This window comes from Poecilia reticulata, chromosome 7 (assembly GCF_904066995.2).
Source record: "Poecilia reticulata chromosome 7, P_reticulata-male-v2, whole genome shotgun sequence".
In the NCBI taxonomy this organism is placed as follows: domain Eukaryota; kingdom Metazoa; phylum Chordata; class Actinopteri; order Cyprinodontiformes; family Poeciliidae; genus Poecilia; species Poecilia reticulata.
Genome location: NC_088836.1, coordinates 12,567,002 through 12,591,055, shown reverse-complemented (window position 1 = coordinate 12,591,055; position 24,054 = coordinate 12,567,002). Strand labels below are relative to the sequence as shown.

At 39.2% G+C, this 24,054-nt stretch overlaps 1 protein-coding gene across 1 annotated transcript; it reads right to left on the bottom strand.

Moving 5' to 3' along the window:
• Positions 1-1,724: 1,724 nt before the first annotated feature.
• On the bottom strand, positions 1,725-22,186 carry LOC103481164 (N-terminal EF-hand calcium-binding protein 1-like). Its single transcript, XM_008436464.3, has 12 exons — positions 21,900-22,186; positions 17,141-17,165; positions 11,195-11,303; positions 9,858-9,883; positions 9,579-9,676; positions 5,719-5,977; positions 5,567-5,646; positions 4,781-4,834; positions 4,175-4,287; positions 3,929-4,006; positions 3,706-3,797; positions 1,725-2,930 (listed from the first exon to the last, which is right to left on the bottom strand). The coding sequence occupies exons 1-12, from the start codon at positions 22,014-22,016 to the stop codon at positions 2,902-2,904; spliced, it is 1,080 nt and encodes a 359-aa protein (XP_008434686.1). The 5' UTR covers positions 22,017-22,186; the 3' UTR covers positions 1,725-2,901.
• Between the last annotated feature and the right edge of the window lie 1,868 nt (positions 22,187-24,054).

Sequence of the window (24,054 nt, the reverse complement as noted above, 5' to 3'; positions counted from 1 at the left end):
AAACCTGCTCTCAACTGTGAAAAAAGCTGGACATAAGCAGCGGAGCTGCTAATTCTGGTTTTCTGTAGTAAATATGAAACCTGTTTCTTTGAGTGTTAGGTCAGACATTCAGGACTGCTGGAGGTCGTTTTGTAGGCCGGCAGTAACAGCGCTCTACAGCCCGTCTCCTGGAATCTATTCCATGCTGGGAGACACAGCAAACCTCCTGGAAATGGACACAGTTTTTGTGAAAGACCTGTGTAACCTTTGATGGCTCTATGTGTTGCCTCAGGCTATCAGTAGAGACAATGACCCAAGCCAAATGTAAAACTAGGGGGGGAGGATATCAGTGGCCTCCACCTGTAGAGTCAATCCTGATTAGGGGTCGTCTCACTCTTTCCCCTGAAGCGTAACTATCATTGATTTCATTAAGACAAACCTTATTTAAACTGACTTAGACCCGTCTGCTGCTATAGATCAGATCATTATCCTGTGTGTTGGTTTTACTGGAGGCTATACTATGATTCTAAAGTGTTGCCTACATTTTTTTTACAAACAGTGAATGCAGCTTTACCAGTTGTGTGAACTACCAGAAGCTGAAGTAATCTGTCCTTAATTGCAGCTATTTCCTTATTCTACATCAGCCATTTTGAATTTACAGCTTGTGTTGGAGTTTTTGGATTCTGGATACTTTTTGGTTCGTGTTTGTTCTTTCTTTACTTTTTTTGTGTGTGTGACACACACACACACAAAAAGTAAAACTTAGGTCTTTGTTCTGAAATGTAGTTGTGAAAAGGGAGGTGATAGTTAAAAAGTTTGAGTCACTGATGTAAATTTTATTTCTAAAGCCATAAAAGCGTGATGTGATGGTCCAGACATCCCTGCAGAAGCCCCGCTGCCACCGAGAAGAAAACAGCAGCAGGAAGGGTTTATGATGTGAGATCTAAAGTGGCAGGAACTGTAAAGTCTTCCTGCCTTCATTATCTATACTTCCAGCAGTTTCTGCAAAAAGAAAAAAAAATTCCATTTATTTTATCACTTTGAGAAGCTGGAAAGCCTGGATATTTCTTTTGTCTTTTCTCTTCTCACATAATGCAGCATGTAAACACATTCACAAATATGGCATAATATCAAAATGAGTGCAGAAACTCCAGCAAAAAAATTCATCTGATCTTTTTCTTCTCATCAGAAATCAAAGTATGTCAAAATTGCTATCGTGTCTTATCCTAATGAAAAAAAAATATGTCTTTCTCACGCACTCACGTCCCACAAAACCTGCCTTGAATTTACAATAAAACCGTGTGAAGCGTGAAGCACCTCTTTGTCAGATAGTTGAAGGGTTGTTTTTTTTTTTGTTTTGTTTTTTTCAGCTGAGCTTAATGCTTCCAGGTGCACGTCGGCTTTGAAAACCCGAAAATCGGCAGAGTTATGTAATAGACCTGTCATTGTTCAAAAGGAGTTCAATTACTTTCTAGAAGTTGGTCAAAGTTTCCGGCTGATGAAACAGTAAGCCCATATTGGCACATTATTTCCGACAACCGAAATAAAATGATTTCCATTTTTATCTGTGAAGTTGCTGGTAGTTTCACATGAATCTAGTCACATAAAAGAACAGAGGAAACAAATTAGTCCTGTCTTTCATTTAAACTTTAATTCATGCCAGAAAAAAACAACAAAAAAAAAACAACAAAAAACAGCCAAAACAGAATCGACATAAAACACAAAAGAAATGATAAACACTCCTAGTAGATGAGTGGTCATGTTTATTTCCCATATTAAACCTCAACTGTTACATACCAATTCAATGTACATACACCAGAGTTATACCACAGTTACGTCAGTCCTACGGCTTTTATCTACTGTACACAAACTGGGGTTCTTTCTTTCTAACATAATAAGACACATAGCAGGTCCAGCACTATTCTCAAAATAAAGATTTCTAATTTTTTTTAACGTCTAAATTCTGTTGGTAACACACTACGTATGTAGAGTAATGGCTTTTTACTTATTTAACGTTGAGAGTAACGATACACTCAAACTGTGTGATTATCTGGTGGCTTGTTCTCCAGTAGGATCTCTCTTAGCTTTTTCATAACAGCGGATTGATTTTACATTTTACAAAGAGACGATCAAAATAAAAATAATAATAATTTTAAAAAAATGTCATTCTACACAATAATGTTCATCTTCCATATAGATATATTTATTAAAGTGCAAGAGTGACACAGATGATAAATGTTCAGATACAGGTCGTAGTTATTCAATAGCTGTTGTCCTATGAGATGGCTGTCTGTCTGACCTGTCTGTTTAAAGGATGTCTGGTAGCGAAGCTTTGGAAGGAGACAACAACGCACAACAGCACAAGGAGAACACCAAAGCACGAGATCTTTTTTGTGTGTGTGTGTGTGTGTGTGATTTTCTCTTAGTGTGGAGGAAACAGCAGTGGGTGGACTGGTAAGATTTTATTTTTGAGTCTCTTTTTTTTCTTTATTGTGCCATTGCTGTCATATCTATCTACTGCAAGATGCAACTCTGACAAAAAGAAAAAAAAAAGAAACAAGCATTCAGAGAAAAAAGAAGTCATGCACATCCTGTTTTTATCATCTCTGTGTTTCAAAAAGGTAAAGTAGATTGAAATGTGCCAGTGAGTCTGAAATGAGCGTTAGGCTTTTGATTGCCCAGTTAACCACTGTTTTACCTCTTTTTTTTCCTGTTTTGTTTTGTTTTTGCAATCTGAGATTGTTGTTTGCGTCATAGTATTGCACATTTTTCTCGGCTGTCCCTTTTTTTTTAAACTGAAAATGTTACAAAAGCAATCCCAGTCATGCCAGAAGAGAAAAAAAAAGTTGGTTTCGAACCAACAGGTAAGAGGAGGTTTCTTCCTTCTTCTGCTTCCACTGTGTTTTGAGCAGATGTGTTCGTTCAGTTGTTGTTCATGATCCACCAGGAAGCTGGAAAAATGAAGCAATGCGTTGAACAGTAATGAGAAAACACCTCGCAACAGGCAGAACGACAATCTTCTAAGGCTAACCTGTGTACAGTGACCACGATGTTCTACATTATTTGGATATTGGGATGAAATTGGGACACATTGCTCTTCTGTTTGAGTAAATACCACAAACTACACGTTTATGCTGATTATCTTGAAAAACGACCATTCTTCCTGTAAACACTGAACAGCAACTGTGATAGACCTTTATCGGACCATATCAGAGCTTCTACCTCATCCTCCCTCGATGTGGCAGTGAGTCATTAGTCACGTGTTTTGCTTGTGATTACCCATAAACCCCGGCGTTGTGTTCACCTGAAGCTTACGAAGATCTGAGTTTTTTTTCTTCAAGCCAGAGAAAAGTGTAGTTGCACATTCACGAGAGTTCAATTAAAGAAGGTTGGTGTGAGTGGGGCTTAAATCGACAAATCTTTTCGTTCGGTTTCATGAGTTTGCAGTAAAGATCCAAAACGTTGACTGCCACTGTGGTTAAATTAGCACCTCACTTGGCGACAGAGGGTCGACTTCAACCACCCTTCACATTTGGGTCCTGTCAGAAAGCCAATATGACAGCTAAGTCCCAACATGGACTGTGTTTTTTTCCGCTATTAGTGATTAGCTGATTGCTAGGAGTCAACTAATTTAATAATAATTTAATGAACATAAACTATGCCTTTTTACCCACAATCTGTATGGTTTCTTTCAGTAAAGCACAGATTTCTTTTGCCAGTTTGTACCTGGGAGAAGCATAGTGGAGACTATTTCTGGCTCTTCCAGCGAGCTGATGATGCAGCGCTGAAAGGTTTTGCTGATGGACGACTGCAGATAGCTGTAAAAAAAACAAAGATGAAAACTATCAGTCGTGCACTTCAAAGTGAATTTACTAGCAGCTCTGTGCGCATGGAAAATGTTTGTATCGTCCAACTGGAAATTACAAAAGAAAAAGGGAGCACGCAGTACCTCATCCAGGAGAGACGATCCTGCCAGAACTCATACATGATGAAGCATGATCTGTCTGCCAGGTTTTGGACTGAAACGCTGTTGACAAGAAGAATAGAAAAAAAAGAGAGAGAGAGAGAGAATGAGGGCCGTTGGAGTGGTTCTGGGTTGTATATCTGAGGACTGAAGCAGTTGGAAACGGATGCATGAAATCACAGAGAGAGATCCTCAGGCGAAAACAGCACAGACGCAGAAAGGAGGACATACTGTAGGTTGTTAAGCTGGCTGCCGGTGGCATCTGTGTAGATTTTGAGAGCTTGCTGAAATTGCTCCACGTCTCTCTCCTTCACAGACATCTGCCTCTGAACCAGAAGAATGTTCTGAGGAGAATATTGAGGAAAAAAAAAAAAAAAAAGAAGATGTCAACAAACAATGAAAGGTGATCAAATGTGGTAGAAACTGAGAAAATTCTCACATTAAAAACAACTTCCTCTTTGACGATTGGCAACAATTGATTTTTCAAGTTGTTCTCTTTCATATCGAGACTCTCAGTCTTTCAGCCTGGTAGACTTTCTAACCTTAGTCCACAGTTTACCTGAGATGTGCTCATATTTTTGTCTGGATCACTCTTTTGAAGGACAGCTGCTACACCAGACCAATATCTTGGGCAAACAGATTTAGCTTTTTCTTCATAATCTCCAATAAGTCGTCCATTTCTTTTATTTTATTTATCTTACAAAAGGAAAATGGCTGGAAATTTCCAGAACTTTCAAAAGCATTTAACTTTTATTTGGTGCAGCATTAGAAAGCAGTTGGACTTTATTATGAGCAAAAAAAAAAACAGATATTGCTCTGCAGATGTTAAAGCCTCACCGATTTATATGTTCCTGCCAAAGTGTCTTCGTTAAGCGGTTCAAGATGTGGACTCTGAAAACGGAGAAAAAAACGTTTTTCTTCATGTTGTGCAAAAACACAGATTTCACACAATTCACATCAGCCCTCCAGTGAATAATGTTAAAATTCTCCAGTGCACAGCAGAGCTCTGCAATGCCATTATTACCATGCTGGAGGGCGAGCGCAATAACTCTGATATCTGTGCTCTAAAACCTTATCTAAGTTTTAAACGGATACAACAAAAAAAATTATAAATTAGCACTGCAAAGCTTTTTTCTCTTAAATCTTCAATCTGCTTTTCACTTCATCTCCACACAGTCTGGAGTTCATATACATAAAAAAAATCAGCTTGGCATGTTTGTATATGTCATTGTAAATGTATTTTGGCAACATCTCGGATGTCAGATGTTTTAAAGATAAACTTTTCATCTGAAAAAAAAAAAGAAGAAGTTTCTCTAACATTCTCTAACACAGCTTGCGTTGAATATTTTTCTCCTCCAACGCAGCCTTTGGCTGAAACTTAACGTCTTTCTGGCACATTTAACTCTCCGGCTTAATGGAGAAAGTCCAGAAACGTTGCAACCAAATGCTCAAGCTGATTTTCACGCGACTGCTTCCTGCCACGTTTCAGTAGCAACATAAAAGATCAACTTGTTAGGCGTCTTAAAATAGAACGGCGTTAAATACAGAATGAAGCTCTTGCTACGAGAAGACAAGGAAAACACTGCATTATAAATTCTGAAAAGAGCCGACTTTCCCACCAACCTCACAGTCCAGTTTGTCCATGAGCTCCTCCAGCTGGTTAATCTGGGAGCCCCAGTGGTTGTCCGGCTCCACGCTTACCCCTGACACCAGAAACAGAGCGTTAGCACAGCAGCCAACCTGTCTCGGTCCGTTTCCTTTCTCTCATATTTCACCTGTGGTGAGCATGCCGGAGTAGGGGTCTGTGGGAGAGAGACACATGTTCTTCTGGATGCGTCGGCTGGGCCGCTTGGCGACCCTCTGGATAGGGAGGTCCTCGGGTTTCTTCACCGTCCTCCTCCCTGTGCAGCCGTGGTCATGGACAGCCTCCGTGGCACAGTCCAGGGAGGACTGCAGGGACTGAAGCTGGGAGGTGGTTTCCCTCAGCAGGAAGCGAGTGACAAACTGACCAAGCACTGATGAGCCTTGGTACTCCTAAAAGGTAAGGTAACCTTTTATTATCGATAAAAAAAATAAAAGAAAAAGTTACAGCCTTGCAACATCGAATTTGTAAGTTTTATCTTTAAAAATACAACTTTGGTGAACCCCAAATGAAAAAGGACACACATTTCTTACATCGACGACACGTTTCTGGCTGCTTTCCTGTCATCATCACAAATTGATGTGATTAAATCAAAGGAATAATTCAGTTCAAGGACATTAACTTTATATTCCAAAGATAAAATGCAACCAACTGTGGGGAAGCTACATTTGAAGAAAATGCTTTGAACTGGGCAGCACTGACTTCTGAACTGATTCCCAGTAAAATCTTTAGAGGGATTTTATGTTTCAGTGCCAGGGCAAGACAGTTAATGTGATAACTCACTTCAAAAAGAGCCACTATCCTTCCTTTTCATGTACTTTAATATTTAACTGATGGAATAAAAAAAAAAACATAGCACTTAAATGCTTGTATAAAGAAAACTGTACAAAAGGATGATGACAGCTCATATATTTAAATACAGATCCACTGGAAACTACTTATATCCACTGAACCTTTGTTAAATATTCCAAAAAAATGTAATGTACCTTGGGATTTCATGTAATAGACACATAAACACAAAGCTCCCAATGAACTGGAAGCAAAATAATGCAAAAGTGCCTTTATTCACCCTTTATTGTGATGCCTTAACACAAAATCCTCTTCAAACAATTGCTTTAGAAGTCAGCAAAAAAAGTTAATAGGGTGGATGTCTGTGGGTAATTTAACTGTTGAGCACATTTGTGAGCAAACAGCAACATGAACACCAAGGAACACAGAAGACGGGTCGGGGAGAAGATGTGGACACGTTTAAAGATTATTGGTCCAATCCAATAAACAAAAGGATCTTGGCACTACTTTCCTGCCGATGGACATGGCCGCCCACCTAACCTGACAGACAGGAGAGCGTTAATCAGGGAAGAAGCAAAGAGGGCCATAAAAACTCTGAAGGAGCAAGTGTTTGGATACAGGAACATTTTGTTCTGCGTGCAAAACACTCATTATGAGAGAAAACCAACACCTCACTTGGGCTTGAATGCACCATGCCTGACATCAAACATGGTGGACACGTCACCAATATGGGAATATTTTGTCTTCGGCAGGATAATGGTAAAAATAATTGACAGAGCGACAGGGCAATCTTAGAAAAAATACTCAAAACTGCAAATGACTTGAGACTGAACTCTAACAATGAAATATTTAGCATGTGAATGACGTCCCATTTTAAGATTACCCACGATTTAGGAATGCAAAGCCAGCGAGATTTTATAGATTTATCCCATAAAGAAACACAAGATCTCAGCGGGATTTTATGAAGCTCCAGTGAAAATGCTGCTTCAGTAGATAATACATTTTTCCCAGCACAGTTTTTGTCAAGTAATGAACCTCATCATTCTCACTTGCAGCCCATGGGGCAACAAAATCGAGTTTAAAGGGGGAAAAAAAAAATGTTGCAGAACTGTTTGAAAAATGTTCATGGAGATTGTTAAAACCTATGTACTCGTTTGTCTCAGCGGTGACAAAGCAACAACACATGAACGACGGACTTTTGTTCTTTCCTGCTTTTCTCCTCCGTATCATTTTGAAACAAGTGAGCAGCTGCATCAAGGAGGAAATATCAGCTTTACGCAACAAATAAACAATCATAAAGATTTTATTCTATATATTTCTCTAAAATGCAAAAAAATGCCTGCTGGTTTCTTAGCACGTCTGAAGTTATAAATTCACTTGTTTATTTTATCAACTAAGTCCTCGAAGGTTTGTTGAGCAGATGGCTAATGCCTATCCCCAGCGCTCAGCTCTACTACAGGCTTAGCAGCTGCTAGCACTGCTGCTTCGCAGGAATAAGGTCCTGGGTTCAAATCCCAGGCTTTTGCCCAGAGGTAGGGCAAAAGGTAGGGCATATCCCGGAGGTGCCTCGAAGTTTTTCTTCAAAAACTCTGACCTCAAAAAGACTAAAAATAAGCTCTTCCCCTCAGGGCTAAAGAAAAAAAAAACAAAAACAAAAAAAATTTCTGACCAACTATCAGCAACATGAAAAATGCATGAGATGTAAGACGGCTTGGAAGAAGAAAAAACGCTGCCAGACAAGGAGACCATGTTGGAGATGTAGAGAGATGGGAGAAGAGGCAAGAAGGGGGGGGGGAAATGAAAAGCACTCTCCAGAGTAAAAAAAAAAAAAAAGAAGATACAATCAGAATACAAGAGGAGAAGGAAGTTCTGTAGTCCATTTCTTCAGAGGAAATCTGACGTCAGTTCGGCTGAAGCGTTCGTGCGGGTTGTCTTTGGTAATTATCATCTATAATTCCCTGTTACCCCGCATCCTCTGCAGTGAAAATACACTGCTGCATAACACTGGATGAAAAAAAAAACACCTCATTATTACAGCCAAGCATCTGTCTATTCTCCATCCGAACACGACTCTCCTCCTGTGCCAAGTACTAAAATTACTCGCTAACTGGCTCTGCTGAGCATCAGTGCAAACCGGGCTTAGCTATTGATTACGTCTTTGGGAAAAGTTATCTGATGCTAATCTTTTCTGACTGCACCTTAAACCAGATGATTACAGCCCTCTCAATGGGCAGACGCACAAATCCACCGCTTCATCTCATGGAATATACGATGTGTTCTGCTCGGCTGCTCCTCAGCAGGATTTCATGAGAAACTAATTAGCATCGAACAGAAACCGAGGCTGGAGATTTTATTACATACCAAGTCTTGTTATCTGAAAATGCAGATATATATATATATATATATATATATGTATATGTACATATCTGCATTTTCAGATACATATATATATATATATATAAAGGTGTTATACCTTGAAAATTAATGGGAAACAATGTTATGTTTCTTCATTTTACAGATGAATGAGCAGTTGAAACAAAGACTGGATAACAGTAAACACAACAATGTGATGATGGACTTCTGACTGGTGGAAAAAAAAATGTGTTTCTTAGTATTGCTTTAAACTAGAAAGACTAAATAATGATAATTCGGAATATGTAAAAACTTACATCAGATTTGATGAATATTTAAACTCAAAGAGGAATGTGTTGGTGTCCCTCATGCCAAATATTTAACAGTTTTGCAGCATTTGTTGTCTGTGTTTTTCCTCTAATGGACCTGATATTGAGGAGATCTAAAGGTAAGGCAATTTTTTTATATAGCACATTTTCAGCAACAAGGCAATTCAAAGTGCTTTACATGAATTAAAAGGAAACACAAACAAAATAACAAACCAAAGGAAAGAGCAAAAGAAGAAAAATAATCTAATAATGTTGATCTAAAATAACTAGATACTCTGCACTAGATAAAGCTGCACATTTTGTCAATCATACTATAGCTCATGTTTGAAAGTATTGTCACTTAGGAAAAGAGGTGCAGACTAAATAACAGACCAAGAGAGTCATGCTAGGCTTCATGAAGTTGACAAGTGGGACACCAATGAGCAGCTTCCAGAGACAGAGGACGCCGATGGACATCCTGGAAGCTGCTCTGTTTTGTTTCTGTGAAGATTTGACAGGGAAGACAAAAGCTTTAATCACTTACCTCTTTAGTTTTATCCATGGCCTTTAAAATGGCCACGTTCAGCTTTTCCAGCGCAGACAAGACGTTGACATATTCCCCCAGGTGAGGAGTGAAGTACACTGTGGGACAAAACACTATGATTAGCCTATCAGTGGCATTTCCAACAGGAACAAAACACAGCTTGGCTGATTAGCTCTCAAATAGAGATTAGCTGACTGGTTACGATTAGCAACGCAGTGAAGCTCAAGTTGGCAACACTTAAAATAGTTTGATATGAGAAGGTGAAGAGGCATCATTTACCTGAGAGCTTGTCTATGTCCAGGTTGCTGTGGGAAGATCAGGAGATGAAACTTAAAAACACTTTTTATAAGTTCTGTAATCAGTGAGACGAAGATTAAATGAGGAAGACTTCAAACAGGAAACCTCTCCTCTTAAACAATGCCAATTTATGTTTGATGTCGTTTTTGGTATCTTTCATTGTTTATGTTGGATTTTTTTTTACTTTTGATACTTTGTCTTTTAGTTTTTATGCCCCTTTAGAATCACATACTTGCTGTAACATTAATTGCCCATTTGGGGACTTGAATAAATTTGAATATGAATCTGAAACCCCTCAAAAGAAAGTATGAAATTAATATTTCATACTTTATACTTTGATACACTAAGTCTGTGTATCAAAAACACAATTGCCATAAAAAGATATTACAGACACCATCATGAGGACCGCTAAAATAAATGTTACGTCAGAATCAGTAGGATTAAATATCTCTTTTCTGTGTTCAGTAAAAAAAAAAAAAAAAAAATATATATATATATATATATATATATATATATATATATATATTATCCAAATGTTGTGAAACTGCAGTATTTTACTCACTATTAGTGTCAGAATATGCTACCCAGAAGTGTCATGTGAAGAGGAAGTCTCTCTACCTCTTTCTAATCGGCCGCTCATCTGTATTTTTGAGCATTTCTGTCAAAAATAATGAGCTGCTCCTTGGGTCGTTTCAGGCTGACAGCCACTGTGACTCCTGCTAATGGTGCTGTGACTCCTGGATTTCATCTGTTTGAAGGGATCTCATCTCTCTCAGTCCATTTCCTACTTTGCACAAACTCACTGTGTCCTCAGTTTTTCTTTGTTATCATCTTAATGTTTCCGCACAGTGTCTACTTCACTAAATGTGTTTTTTTTTTTGTTGTTTTTTGTTTTTAATAAGTCATGAGAGAAAACTCTCTGTGTGTCATCAGGAAGTAGCGATTATGAGCCGATGCAGTCATGTGGCCTTGAACTGGGTTGTAATCGCCAACCACTTGCAAACCAGTTTGATAGATTGTTGCACAGCTGGAGCGATAAATTGCTCATCTTGTGCAGTTTTTTTTTTTATTAGCAACAGAGAGTGAAACTGGGGAACATTCTGATGAAATGTTTATATATATATATTTTTTTTATGTTTGCATTCCTCACACTGTATTTTAAATAATCACCCAGAATGTAGTGCTCTCTGTGGATATTCCTTGCTGAAGTGAGGAATTAAAGTCTTGCAGCCAGACAGCAAAAAAAAAAATAAAAAATAGAGAAGCAAAAAGCAGAAGAGCTGGATGAGATCCAAAATAGGAGAGCCGGGAGAGCTTACTCTGTCTGCTGCCTGTCGATGGAGTAATACAGCTCCTGCATCTGCTCATCAGTGAGGACGCCGTCAGCGAAGTAGGACTGGAACTCCTCCATGGACAGCTTCCCATCGTCTGCAAGAAGACCAACAACCAGACTGTCTTTATAATGAGGCCTCGGCAGCTTTACACGGTTAGCATCGACACTTTCTGAGATACACTCATTAATCCCATCAGTCCTTAGCTTGTAAGACATTTTGTGTTGGAGGGGGTTTGGGGGGGTGGAACACAATTCAGCTGTGGCGTTGAAAGATTGGATTATGGTGGAACATTAGGCCCGAGTCCATAGCTGCAGCTGGGAGATGAACCTGTACGGAGAGATTGATCTTAATTTCTCTCGTTATTTCATGTTCCACATCATGTAGGAGTAAATACAGTCTGTTGCATCTCTGACTCATCATCCAACTCCTTCAGAGGCGGAACATTGGTTTTTGGTTTCGCACCCGATAAGACGCCTAAAATACAGAGCAGCTCAGATGGCACGTTACACAAGCGTTCACGGTTTCTTTTCGATCGGAGCTCCAGCAGAAACCCGGAGCTTAGGGGTACACAAACACGCAGCTTATGGGTCAGAACCAGACAGCCACGTTCTGTTGAGAAATGATGCCAAAAACGTCAAAAACAGTAAATATTAACAAGCGGTGAGTGCGAACGTGCTGTCTGTTCTGACCCGAGGGGGCGGGGAAAATGAAGAAGCGGTGTTGATTAACTGCTGGCTCGCCTCAGGATGACTCTTCTTCTCTCTTTGGCTGTAAATTGATCAAAAGTCTTTTTTTGATAAAATCCACTTTAGAAGTTTGCTTTTTGTGGAAACTAAAACAAAAAGACCGGATGTAGAAACGGCATCAAAAGGTGATTTAAGGGTTTTTAAGCTTTCTCCCGTCACTACTGTTAGTACAGTACATCTTAGTTCCTGCACAATAATTTTACTAACTTCTAACTAGCTATCTGTTTTACAACTGCTTCTATGATTTTAATCTCTTTCCTGGTGATGTCGTGTGAAGAACTGCGGAGTGTAACCTTACCCTGCCTTCTGTTTGGATTGGTTTGGTTTTCAGTGGAACTGTACAGGATATGTGTTTGGAAATGATTTATCATGATCTCATTATTACTACAAAAAGCTGAGCCTGTTATCATGGCCGTGTTAGAGAGCCGGTCTTTTTTCATGCTAAAATAAGCCGAGCTAAGCAGTGATTCTAAAGACAGCAGGTGTTATTAGTGTTTTACAGATAGATATTTTACATCCCAAAAACTCGATAATTTAACAGGGATGTGTAGATTTATATTCACTACGCTGATTTGTGTTCACAATGCATCTTATTCACACTTTTTCCACTCTTTTGACATAAAACACAATTCTTCAAAAGGTGCGGAAAACGGTTAGCCAGACTGAGAGACTTGCTCTTTCAAAAACCTGCTGATGTTGCTGCAGCTAATCTGAGGGAAGCTTTGTGTCTATGCACCAGCGCATCTTTAGGGAAATTAAAAGTGTTGTCTGCAGCAGCGGCGCGGCGGATTACCTACCTGCCTCACATTGTCCTGAATAAAACCTGCAGCTCAAAGTGTGGCTTGACTGAATGAAAAAAAAGCTATTTTTGCCATTTTGTTCAAGAAACTCTTGCACGCTTCGCTTGGGGCCGAAGGGTGTAAAGCTTCAACAAAGGCAGCGCTAACGATTCAGAACATACATCAGAATAATTCAAAAGAATATTAAAAATGTAACACAATAAGGTTCCTAACTTCAAAAGCAGGGGATTGGAGTCAGTCAATACTTTATTAGTCTTGAGTATTGTGGAAAAAACATTAAGGGTTTCTGTGCATGTTGCTAAAGAGTAAAGAAGTCTAAAGCTTTAATGCAAATCGAATGCAGCTTTTGAGTTTGATAAACAGAGCTACTTTTTAAGAATGTTTCCTTTATGAGTATGTTTTATTATGTTTTGTAATAGTTAGTTTAGTTCCTGTAAAAACTTAAAATGGTTTTAAATTGTATCTTCAGTTAGGTCGCTCCCCCCCCCAAACACACACACACACGCACACAAACACACACACACATACAGGCAGACTTCAGAGAGGAGAAGGAACCGACACTCTACTGCAGCACTGTGCGTTGCTGCACAGATAATGGGCAACCAATATAATATGCACATCCTGTCCTGCTTAGCAGAATATAAAAAGCAACGTTTCAGTGCTGAGGCATAAAAAAAATATTTAAAAAATCAACAAACAGAGTAAATCCCACAGTTAAAATAATGAAGAGTCCAGTCGAGATATAGATGAGCTTCTCACAGCCAAAACCCTTTTCAGTTTATGTTAATCTAAAACCTTAAGAGATTAAGAAAAACTGAAAGTTTGCATCTCGGCTGCCATCTGGAGCTGCAGCATTTCTGCGTCCTGGGAGGATTTTTTTTTTCTTTTCTTTTAATGCCTAAAACCTCCTCTGGAGACAACAGGGAAGCAGGAGAATGAAACTCAGACCTCCTTTTTTTTGTTTGCTTTCTGCCCTCAGATATCTCACCTGTGCCGGGAACCAATTTGTTTTCAAAGTGTGCAATTTTCTCAGCCGTAGTGCCGCGATAAAGCTTTCGCCCCTTTACGTATTCTCTTCTGACATTTTCGGCCACGACATTAGACTCACCAAGCCGGAGCTGCAGAATGTGCAGAACACAATCCACTTTGCCATTTTAGTGGGTGCAACGTTGCAATCGGAAATGACTGCGAGAGGGCAATACGTTTATTTTTGTCAAGCTGTAACGTTTTAACTGCGATGTATTCAAACTTTGCTGTCCAGTTGGTCAGATGGACGGGTTACCACTGACCTTCATGTTCACATCTGACATAGATTTTTGTACACTAAAGCCCAGGGAACGGGGTGGGGACGTTGGGATAACTTTAAAAAAAAAAGGACCGCAATAATATACAAATAATATCGCAATGCCATGTCTTCCTATTGTTGTGCAACCCTTGCTTAGGTGCTCTCTCTGATATTTTAGTTGTATATTTTTAAGCTGTACTTTAAGAAAACATCTGAAAGCGTTTTGTAGCGCCTCTCACATCTCTCCTCGTTTAGAGATTTTTATTTCAAAGCCTCATCATTGACTTGTCAGTTTTTCGTGCCTGTTTTTGTTTTTGTTTCTGGATGATAAATCAGGGCAGGACTGTCAAAATAAATCATAATATCACTCATTACTCTTGTCGCGTATCAGCAAAAAAAAGAAAGAAAAAAAAAAGACTCATTTCTGTGCAAGATCATCGAGTGGAAGCTTTGTGTTTTCTATGTTGATGCACTCATACGGTTCACTGCTGCCTTTTAATAAAGGCTGCGAGGATATTAGTACGTTAGCTATTAGCCAGTTGTTATTATATTATAAATGCATGGCACTCCAGGCGTATTATGGCGGCCTACGCAGACGCTTCTGACTAGAAAGGCTGTTTATTTGCATCCTTTGGGTGCAAGGATCATTGAGTTTAAAGAGAGGAAAACACAAAGTGAGCTCTGCTGCAGGCTGATGATAACAACCTCAAACACGCAGGAACATTTCCCTTTTTGTTTTTCAAAAAGGAGTGAAAAACAATATCTTAGAGCAGTGGTCCCCAACCCCCGGTCCCTGGACCAATTGGTACCGGGCCGCGCAACAAATAATTAAATATTTCCGTTTTATGTATTATTTGCGTCTGGAAGGTCTTTTATTTTGAAAATCCTTTAACCGGATTCTCGGTTACTTGCGCGCCAACACTGAACCCACAAACAGCAAAATGAGTAAGAAACAGATCAGATGTCTTTGGAAAGTTTCTTTGCAAAGGGAAAAGGCCCAGAGAAGAGACAGGAGAATAGATTTATCCCGGACCTGTAGGTGAGTCCCACATTACAAGCCCGCTCTGCGTAACATGCGGCGACTGGCTGCTAATGAGGCAATGAAGCTTCAAAGTGCTTTGCCACGTAGAGACCAAGCAGGCTGTGGATATAAGCAACACTTAAGGTGTCATTGTCTCTCATCACTCCCAGATGGGACCGTCTCGGTGCAGAGAAACAAGCTCAGGGCTCCCGTTAGTCAGTAGCGCGAGTTAAAATTTTCATAAAAGTAAAATGTTCGTTTTTGTGGCGCATCTGTATCTTATTTTGAAGGGATATGTAAACGTTACCATAGCGACCAGAGTCAGAGAGCGTTTGGGCAGTGGTCGAGAAGAGATGAGTAGAGCTTGTGAGTCTTAAGTCTGGTTTAGACGGCAAGATTTAAGAAATGTCGGCCGATTCTCCAAACCTCTGTGACCACAGAGCTGATAAAAGTACAGGTTCGATCGGTTCGTGTTTCCAGCCACACGGCAGGAGCAGGAGCAGCACACAGCACGAACCGATTCCAGTCACGAACATCCCGATTCCAGAGGATAATCCAGTAAAACCTCCAACATATCCATACGGGAATTTAGAATAACAAAGCATGGATGACGATGTAGAAGCAACAGTGATAGTTTGTGGACTCATTTTAAGAGATAAAAGTCTTGACCGGTCCGTGGTAATAAAAAGGTTGGGGACCACTGGCTTAGAGTGCTAAACTTTTAAACCACATTCTTGATTTGCCTAAACTGACAATGCAAGGACTCAAATCCATGCATAGAAAGGAGGAATCCGACCTCCCTCTTCTTTCATCTGCACACAAAAGCCCTGGTGGAAAAAAAAGAAGCACCTTTTATTTTCTTCATCTATAATTCACAAACGACAGTTTTCATCTAACGCCGTATCGTTAAAACGCGAACCCCAGACGACCCCCTGTTTAACGCGCCTCACGTTGCATCATTAATCTCGCTCTCAACGCATCACACACCCAGCATTTCTCCGGAGGAAAAGCGCGCGGAGTTTGTGGATGCCTCACAAGCATTAATAATCACTTGCCTCCTTTCTGCGTTTCGCTACGAGCAGGATGCAGCGCATGAATAAAAAATTAAGCGGGAAAAGATTTCCCGGTTTTTCAGCGCAACTTTTTTTACGGAGAGCTAAACGCTCCGTGTTTTCCTATGAGGAGGAGATGATTCTCTGAAGCAAAGTGGCAACAAAGAGTGAGATGGGAGAAGGGAAAAGTCTCGGGCGGGTTTCATTAGGAGTTAAAAATTCTGCTGGGACCCCAAATGTTGTGCATTATCTGCTCTATCTCTACATTGCCTTGCAGAAGTATTCGTTTAAGTTTCACACAAACACAAGATTCAAGCTTCAAAGGATTTTATCGGGTTTGATGTGACAAACCAACACAAACTGGGGATTTGTAATGTTTTTTTTTGTTGTTTTTTTTACAAATAAGTACCCAAACAGCAAGACGTGGTGTGTTGTTAAGAATATTTTTCTTTAGCAGGATATGGACGACAATGGAAAGATGGATGGAGTTAAATGTCAATCAAAGGGGCTGCAAAAGTCTTAAAACTGGGTCAGTAGTTCAGCTTCAACAAACCTAAAACCACATATCATTTTCCACCTACTTCACAGTTGTGCACCACTTTGTGATGGTCTATTAAGTACATTGAAATATACAGTTGAGAAAATGCAAAAAAAATAAAAAAAATAATAATCAAAGGGTGTGAATACTTTTAGCAAAGCTCTGTGTTCGCCTGCCTATCACTGCCATAAGCAGCGCATTGCTTCTGGCGGTGCACTGCAACAACGAGCGATGCCTGCAGGCTGAACTCTTGTGGTTCAGCCTGTGAAAGCCAGTCACATCAACAAAAAAACAACAAAAAAACATTGCAGCTCTGCATCTGACCTTGGTTATTATGGAGAGCAAGAGGAGGGCTACCGAGGGCACGTACAGAAGGAATAAAAAGGCTTCACTTCTGAACAAAGCTCTTCTACAGGTTTTTAGCATGCAAAATTATTTTTAAATATTATGGATCTCTTTGCCCGTCAGTCCAACTGGGTCAGGACTCACCGTTTTTGTCAGCCCGGCGAAAAATCTGCAAGAGGAAAAAAAAAAAAAAAAAAAAAAGGATTAGTAAAATTTCAAGTTGCATACCACAGAAAAGCATCAACATACTTCGACACTGGCTTGAAATGTAAGCTGAAGGATGTAGGAGCTGGAAGACACGGCCTGTCACCATTAGAGATAGCTCCATTTATTTAAGAGAAAACATAAAAAATGTCTGGTTAGTAATCAGCACTGCGATTATTGAACCTTAGGCATCTTTTAGAAATGTCCTTTTTCATTTAAGTATGACAGATATTGTCGTGCAGACACTTAAACCTTTGACCTTTGATAAAGGTATTTTAAAACTGGATTAATCAACCATCTTTTGGTTTTATTTGCTGTTTTTACTGTATTCTTTTGATTATTTTCTTTGTTCATGCTGTTACTATTATTTTTTGCATTGTGTTGTGGGACTACGTTACATCTGGTGTATTTACGGCAAGATTGTACACTCATTAATATGCTCTGCACAAATCAAATGAAATCCATTCAAATTTAAAAGCTTCTTGATGATAGAATACACTTTTATTTTGTTGCCACCACAAACTTTGGGATATATTAAAGCATTGTAACAGACCAACGGTTTAATATGTAGCTCTAAATGAAATTCAGTACTTACTGTAAGAAGTCATCTAGTTTGTAAATGTATTTTTTTTTCTTGTGAGTAATTCAGTCTCAGTATAAGTACAGTGGTTCTGCACAAGCCTTCAACATCCACAGCTCAGGTGGGAGGATCTGTTGACATGGCAACCATTAGTCGGTGCACTCCACAGTACTGGAGTAGAAGGAGTGGCAAGAAGCATCAGTGTGGAAAGAAAGTCAGAAGAAGTCAGAAGTGGAGTGGTCCAGTCAAAGTCCAGAACTAAGTCCGACTGAATATCAGCGGCGAGACACCAAAATTGACTTTCACAGAGGGTCTCAATATAATCTGAGCTACATTTTCCAAAGAAGAATAGGCAAGCCAAGATCTCAAGAACTCAACAGCATAAATACTCATTCAACTTCGACACTGCATCATACATGCATAAACGGAAAATAAGATAATCTCAGTGACTCAAAACATCTTCATCTCCAAAATAAGTGAGACATCACAGGAAAAGAAAATCTGACGTTTTCATACAATGCAGGAGAGCTTCAAACGAATACATCTCGTTCTTCTCTCTCTCGACGCTAAAAATGTTCCCACTGCTTCAAAATGTCTCCACAGTTCTGTGATCATCCAGTACAAAAGTGACACTGCTTCATGTTCATTAATCCATGCTATGAACTTGGCCAGAAAAAAATCCTCCCTCACACATATCAGGACACTAAATCTAAATAGATGCTAGATCGTGGTGTGTGAGTGTGAATGTGTGTGTGCGTATGAGATGCAAGATCAAGGAGGGTGTTTATTTCCAGCTTTTTTCCTCTCTGCTCAGTGACTCTGAGTGAACCCGAACAGATCAGTGGTGGGTTGATTCATTTCATCATCAAACGGGAGTCTTCAAAAAGCACGACACCCTTCAATTTCATCGGTTTCAAAACTATATTCTGCCTATTTCCAGTTTACAACAGTAGCGATGTGGTTAAATAAACATGAAATACGTAGATATATGCTAAACAAATAAAGAAGATACGTGATGTGATCCAGACACCTGCAGTGCGTGTCCATAGGGGTTCATCAGTGGTTCTGTTTGGACTTTGATCAAAAGTGAAAAATAACAGAGCAATATTTAACAAACGTAATAATAATAATAATAATAATAATAATAATAATAATAATAATATTTTCAAAAAGGCCAGGTTTAGGCTCACCGTTACAGAACTGCAGGGAGGAGTCACATCTTAGGGCCGGCAAGTCTCCATAACAACCATTTATTTTAAGACTTTTATATAAACCATTACCAAGGGTGCCAATAATTGTGAGAGCTGAATTATATAAAACATTTTATGCCACTGCATTGAATTACTTTAACTTCTGACCTACACAAAACTGAGGTTCTTAAAATGTCATAAACTCTGTCACAGTGAACAATAACGTCAGCTATTAATATTCCTAGTTAATTGAAGGTTTTTTTTAAATTATCTTGAATATGTTTCTTTTTTTTAACTGTTAAATGTAAAAGGTTACCTGGGGGTATTATGAACGATGGATTCAACAGAATGGGATCCTTGATTAGAAGCTCTACAAAAGATTAAAGATTTAAAGATGACGTTCCATTTGAACACATCTGACACAATGTAGGAAAAGAAAAGGAGCCAAGATTAAAATGTACGATTTGTATCAAGCTTAAACAAAGGAAGACATGAGATGTTCAATAATAAAAAACATTTTATTTGTGCTTTTATTTCTTTCGTTTGAAATATAAACAAGGGAAGCACCTGTAAAACTTGCCTGTTTGGCAGTTTACACTGAGAAGATGCTCGGTTTGTTCTGCAGGATGTAACAAACTGGTTCAAAACAACATATAATGGTCAGTTGCTTTAAAATTGTGAAAGGATTTATAGTAAATCAAACCATGAATGTTATCGGCCAAATGGGGTTGAGCTCTGCTGAAGTTACAAGCACAGATTTCAGTCTGGGTGGTTCTACAAAACTGTATCAAAAACAAAATGTCTGAGCTATTTTTAAATAATAAATAAAAAATAAAAAAACTTCTGTCACGTTATATCCTAGTGAAACACGTGAAAAAAAAACTACGAAAAGGTTCAGGATCTATCAAAACTTATTCAAGAAATATTTTTGCTCAAATTCTCCATTTTCAACAAACTACAAAATCAATAAAAATGACCACTGACTTCCTCTTTCTCATTCTGACTGAATGTGACCGCTGCGTCACAGTCGCAGTAATCACCTACTGGAAATGTGGCTCTGTGACAGATTCGGGGCTACAGCTGGCAGATGATCTGCAGCTGCCCTCGGCCTCCTGTGGAGTGACAAGCTGCTATGCTGACGTTTGGGTGGAGGTGGGAAGCCCTATCACTGTCAGACCCCCGCCCCCAACAGGAGCTCCGAGACCGCATCCCACCCAAGACAGCTGACAGAAAAGCAAACTGGAAGCTTGGACAAGCGAACACGAGCCAGTGAAGAAATCTGAGAGGAAGATTCGATTTCATTGGACTATTTTACGCCTGACTCGAGGGACAGGCAGACTTCATGCCTAAACTGTAATTATGAAGATGTAGAAAAACAGTAGCAAAACAGGGGATAGGTTCTCGGATTTACTTGTTGGCTTTTCTTCTGCTTTTGTAGTAAATCATATTGTAGAGCACAGAATGCAGAGGCAAAGTATAAGCCAAGGAAATCTCATCTCAGGGATGTAAAGAGGATTTATACCAGAGTGTTGGTACAACCAATCAATGCGTGTAATTAAAACAAAACAGACTAACAGATTTTTTCACAAAGAGGTGGGGGGAAAAAAACAACACAAAAGAGCTATTTTATTCTCTCTTTTGGGAGCTCTGGAGAGACTGAAAACCTCACACTTGCCTCAGTTCCCTGTGAAATACTGCAAATATGTGTGTGTGTGTGTGTGTGTGTGTGTGTGTGTGTGTGCTAGGTTGATTTAATATTGGAAATCTATCCAGTGCAGCTCAATTCCATTATTTTTGGAGTGGCAACTTAAAGAGATAAGGACACCTACATGAAAAAGGTTTCGTGAAAGCGTCTGTTCAAAGCAACAGGGAAAACCCATGTTAGCAAGTTTAGACGGTTGTGAAGAAATGCAAAGCTATAAGACGGGGATTGAAAATATACTGTACATTTAAACCAAATGCACATTCACCGCAGACTGATTTCCTTTTCATATGCAGTAATCCACCTCGAGGGAAGTGAATTACATTTACTGCAAGCAAGCAAGAGTCTAAAGATAGGAAATGATGCTGATGGTTGACACTTGGCTCTTTCGTGGTGCATCCTGTAACTAAATTGAAATCGGCTTAAATTAAAATAACAGAAAAATGAGGGAGGTTTTAGAGAGTATAAGGAAAATGCACTGGTAATAGTTGGCTCTCTCGAGGTGCATTCTGTGAATTAAAACAAATTAAATTAACTTTACTGAAATAAAATTTGGAAGCCGTCTTGGGGAAATTAAATTAACTTTGCTGCAAGTCAGCTGTTTGAAGATTGATGGCAACGTGCAGATAAACTTGTTTCCCCTTCGATGGTGCATATAAATACAATAAAAAGGTTTTATATGGCTACCTTTCAGAGGACTAAGCAGATGAGCAGCAAGACATTTCCTTAGTGGCGATATGCTGTTTATACCCTAATAAATAATTCAAAACGTGTCGGTTGGAGCTTTATTTTTTATTTTTATTTTTTAAGGGAGATTCCTCATAAAACATACATGTCTTACAGGCTGATTTGGTGGAGCAAAAATCATCATTAAGGTTCTTATCTTCACACAAATAACCTGACAAGGATAACGATGCTGAACTCGTTAGCACGCCAATTGTTTTCAGCATGCTAGGATGACCGAGTTGGACAGGCGTTTGTTCGTAACGCGCTCACCTTTCTTACGTAATAGTGGCGTGAATGGGCCGAGTTTTAACTCGGTAAGAGCCATTCATAAAGAGAGGAGTGAAGGACAGTGAGTCAGGCGGACTGTACGGTGAGGAAACGACACCTCAACAGACGGACAGAAGGCTGAACACGTTTCGATAAGGACACAAACATGCACGAGGCTCAACTCAAACCCCGTCTGTGTTTCCAACGCCGTGACATCCGGTGTGTTTTACTTACGTCCTGGAATAAAGCGAAGCCTTGGTTCTGATTGGAGTCCAGCTCCTGCTGCTTTCTTAAGTGCTCGTGCTTGGCGGACTGGAGACACATGGTGATCAGCTCCGTGCAGGCCAGCATCTTGACGCTTTGATATTATGCTTCTGCTTATGGAAAAAAAAAACAAAGAAAGGTTGTCCTGTTTCTTGTGCGGGTCTAGATGAAGAGCTCGTCCTTGTGACAGAGGGTAGTGGGTGATGCTGGTGAGGATGATGCTGCTGCTGCTGCTACTTGTCCTGTGTGATCCAGTCAGAGAGAGATGGACCCTTTTGCTGCCCCCTGTCTGCCAGTCGGTAGCAGCGGAATTGAGAAAATAAAAAAATAAAACAAAAACTCCGCCTCCGCGGAGGCGCCATTGATTCAGGAGTCCGAGAAACGCACCATCTGCCTGCGTTCTAACTATCTGTGCTACCCATTCATCCGTCCTACCTTGTGGCAATGCGCATGCGCATGTCGATGTTACGTCACATACTGCTTATTCAGCCGATTTCTTATCAATACATCCTACCTGCGCACAAGCACGGACAGATAGACATAGCTATCTATCCTGGAATGTGCCTTTCTGACAAGAACAGAATTTTGGAAGCATTGGCGGTTTCTGATATGGGTGTCCGCCCAGGGCGTCATCTTGTGGGGTCTGAAAAATTTACTTTGTGTGGATGTTTATCACAGATTGCTAAAAACTCAAACTTGGGGAAATAAATTAAATACAAAGAATTAAATGAAGACAGCCCAGGTGAAAAAAAAGTATACTTTAGCATACTGCAAACATACTTAAATTTGTGAAAGTACACTTTAAGCATACTAATTATTAAGTGTACTACCTATAAGTATATCTGAAGTATACTAAAAATACACTTGTACCAATTTCGAAATTAGTACTTTAAACACACTTAAACATAATTGTACCAAAATACACTTTTAATATATTAAATAAAAGTATACTTTAAGTATACTTTTATACTTAAAGTATAAAGGCATTACTTTTATACTTTAAAAGTATACTTTTAAAGTATACTTTACATTTTTAAGTGCCTTAATAATCTTTTACTATTTATTAAAATTGCATACAATAAAAAAAATGATAATCATGATGTAATTTTTAAGAAAGTATCCAATCAATTTTCAGATGTGTGATGTAAAACTTTATAATCGACGGCATTAGCTCCAGTTCATACTCCAAACCAGATGGTGGAGGTAATGCACACTTTCATTTATTTAAAAAACGCCACTGAGAGAAGAAAGAACTTCAACGCAGGGAAGATAAGCTGTTAAAATTCGCAATTTTTACTCGCATAATATTGCCTTAAAAGTAGAGAGGACCATGACAATAGTTACTAATTTTGGTAAATTCTAACTGGTGACGTCCTAGTCCGAGTTAGACGACAACACAACGGGACAACAACCGATGGAAATGAAATGTGTGTCACAAAAGGAGCCCGGGGGGATGAAGGCTGCTAAGTGTTGCTAGCTGGCGGTAAGTTTGCTTATTAATTATCTTCATTTAATTATAAACAGTGCAGTAAAGACATATAACTTACGTTGGTTTCTTAAATAATTATTTTATACATTTTATTGTGACTTGTATGATTATTACTATAGGAATCATTCAGCTTCATGTTATAACTGCATGGAGGCTGTTTGTTGCAACTTATACTTTAATTCATAAACTAACCTGGTTTTAATTAAGCTCCATAAGACAGAGAGACTTTGATATTGTGATGTGGTTGTTGTTCTAACTCGTTCATCAATGATTTTATCATCAACATATGTTTGCAGTCTAACTAAGCAAATGGAGATGAAAGAGGAAGCCAGAGAAATCAGGTGTTAGAAAACCTAAAGACTTTCTGTCTCAGAAGAAGCTCTGACTCCACCAGATCACCAACCAGCTCTGAAGATGAACCTCCACATTGTCTTCATGATGTAAGTTTGTTTTTTCAATGCGGCGCTAGCTACATTTTCAACAACAAAAACTGCTGTGTTACCAACACCAAGTGCTTAATAAACATGATTTGGTTTAAAGGCAACTGGAAAGAATTTTTCTCTTCTTGTTAATCTAACATTTATCTTTCATTTTTTTTATTTGTTGTTGACTTTCAGGGCCCTGTGATGGACTGGT